At 36.0% G+C, this 2,670-nt stretch overlaps 1 protein-coding gene across 1 annotated transcript; it reads left to right on the plus strand.

Moving 5' to 3' along the window:
• Window positions 1–1,918, plus strand: LOC107991204 (uncharacterized). The gene is made up of 3 exons (XM_017045737.1): window positions 1–155; window positions 1,008–1,059; window positions 1,676–1,918. Exons 1-3 carry the CDS (start codon window positions 1–3, stop codon window positions 1,916–1,918), a joined length of 450 nt encoding a protein of 149 aa, XP_016901226.1.
• The last annotated feature ends 752 nt before the right edge of the window (window positions 1,919–2,670 follow it).

A 2,670-nucleotide genomic window follows, 5' to 3' on the forward strand; every position in this document is an offset into this window, starting at 1 on the left:
ATGGCAAGTGTGAAGGAGAATGATCCATCTACTAATTGGGAAACCAGTTTGGAAAGAGTCGAAAAAAAGTTCAATATAGAGGATCACAACAACGATCAAAACAAGTTTAAAAAGATTGAGATGCTGGTCTTCAATGGCGAGGATCTTGATTCATGGTTAATTCGTGCAGAAAGATATTTTTAAATTCACAAACTTAGTGAGTCTGAAAAAATGGTAGTGTCGACCATTAGTTTTGAAAGTCCAGATCTTAATTGGTATTGTTCACAAGAAGAGAGAAATAAATTTTTAGGCTAGGCAGATTTAAAGGGAAGGCTATTAGTGCGTTTTCGATCTGTGAGAGAAGGTTCAATATGTGGGAGATCTTCGAATTAAGCAAGAGACCACTGTCAAAGAGTATAGAAACCTGTTTGATAAAATGGTAGCACCTTTGTCTAATCTTCAGGAATGAGTAATCAAAGAGAAATTTATGAACGGACTAATTCCGTGGATAAAGGCCGAAGTAGAATTTTGTAGACCAAAAGGAATAGTCGAAATGATGCTACTTGCTTAATTAATTGAAAATAGAGAAATCATAAGGAGAGAAGCCAATTTGAATGGATACGTGGCTGGAAAATACCCACTAATTTCTACCAAAAATTCAAAAAATACTGGAAATGCCTATATATCTAAAAACAAGGGAAATACCACATTTCCTATAAGGACGATTACATTAAGAGGATCAAATACTAATGAACCAAGGAAGGAAGGAACATTTAAAAGACTCCCTCATATGGAGTTCCAAGCTTGGAAAGAGAAAGGCCTGTGTTTTAAATGCATCTAAAAATATTCAGCAGATCACTAATGCAAGATGAGAGACCAAAGGAAATTACACATGTTTGTAGTGACTGAGAACGATGAGGAATTTTAAATCATTGAAGAAGAAGAGACCGAAAGAAAAGAATTGAATAGTGTAGAAGTCAAAGGGATTGGCACGACTTTTATAGAATTATCTATCAACTCTGTGGTAGGATTAAACGATCTAGGGACCATGAAGAGAGGAAAAAATTACAGAATGAAGAGGTTATTGTGCTAATTTATTGTAGGGACACTCACAATTTCATTTTTGAAAAATTAGTGAAGCTTCTACAGTTATAAACAAAAGAAACTCCTCATTACGGAGTTATACTAGGGTCTGCAAAATTAGTCCAAGGGAAAGGAGTTTGCGAAGGCATAGAGGTTCAGTTAGAAGAATGGACAATAAAAGATGGATTTCTTCCATTAGAACTTGGAGGTGTGGACATCATCCTTGGTATGCAGTGGCTGTACTCCCTAGGAGTAATTGAAGTAGATTGGAAAAATTTACTCCTAACATTCCAGCACCAAGGCAAGAGAGTGAGAATCAAAGGAAATCCAAGTCCCACTAAGTCTTGAGTAATCCTTAAAAATATGATAAAGATTTAGGGTTGGATGACCAAGGTTTTTTGGTATAATGTAGATCAATTGAATTGATGGAAATGTCAGTTGCTCAATCAAACAGAGAAGAGAATATATGAAGTATGGAAGAATCAGTAAAAACAATGCTAGATAACTTTTCAGATGTGTTTGAATGGCCTAAAAAGTTACGTCTAAATAGAAGTATTGAACATCACATACATTTGAAGAAAGATACCAATCCTGTAAACGTGGAACCTTACAGATATGCTTACCATCAGAAGCAAGAAATGAAAAGGCTAGTTGGCAAAATGTTGATCTCCAGGGTTATAAGACCATGCAACAGCTTGTATTCAGAAGCCCAGTCCTCTTAGTGAAAAAGAAAGATGGTAGCTGGTGTTTCTACATGGATTATAGGGCATTGAAGAATGCTACTGTCCCAGATAAATTTCCAATCCCAGTTATAGAAGAACTGTTTGATGAATTGAATGAAGCATTCATATTCTAAAAAATCGACTTGAAAGTTGGATACCATCAAATCCGAATGAGTGAAGGGGGTATTGAGAAAATAACATACAAAACTCACGAATGGCACTGTGAGTTCTTGGTCATGTCATTAGGGCTTACTAATACACTAGCCACTTTTCAGTCTTTGATGAATAAGGTATTTAAACCTTGTTTGAGGAAGTTTGTGTTGGTATTTTTCGATGATATTCTAATTTACAACAAAAATATTGAGGAGCAACTTAAACATCTGGAGAGAGTACTTGAAATCTTAAGAGAAAATGAGATGTGTGCTAATAGAAAAAAATACAGCTTTGCCCAATCCAAAGTTGAATATCTTAGCCACATCATGTCTGAACAAGGTGTTGAGGCAGATTCAGAAAAGATCAAATCAGTCTCTGAGTGGCCATGCCTTACTAATGTGAGAGAGGTGTGCGGATTCCTAGGGTTAACAGGATATTACAAGAAATTTGTTCGACGTTATGGATCCATTGCTGCCCCTCTCACTCAACTGCTTAAAAATGGAGGATTTAAGTGGACTAATGAAGCTAAAGAAGCCTTTGAAAAACTAAAGAAGGTTATGATGTCACTGCCAATACTAGCAATACCTGATTTTTCTCTTCCTTTTGAGATTGACACAGATGCATCTAGGGATGGAATCAGAGCAGTCCTAGTTTAATAAAAACGATCAATTGCCTTTTATAGTCACATTTTGACTATAAGAGATAGAGCTCAACCGGTGTATGAGAGGGAATT

The sequence above is a fragment of the Cucumis melo genome, chromosome 6, assembly GCF_025177605.1.
Source record: "Cucumis melo cultivar AY chromosome 6, USDA_Cmelo_AY_1.0, whole genome shotgun sequence".
Taxonomy (NCBI): Eukaryota; Viridiplantae; Streptophyta; class Magnoliopsida; order Cucurbitales; family Cucurbitaceae; genus Cucumis; species Cucumis melo.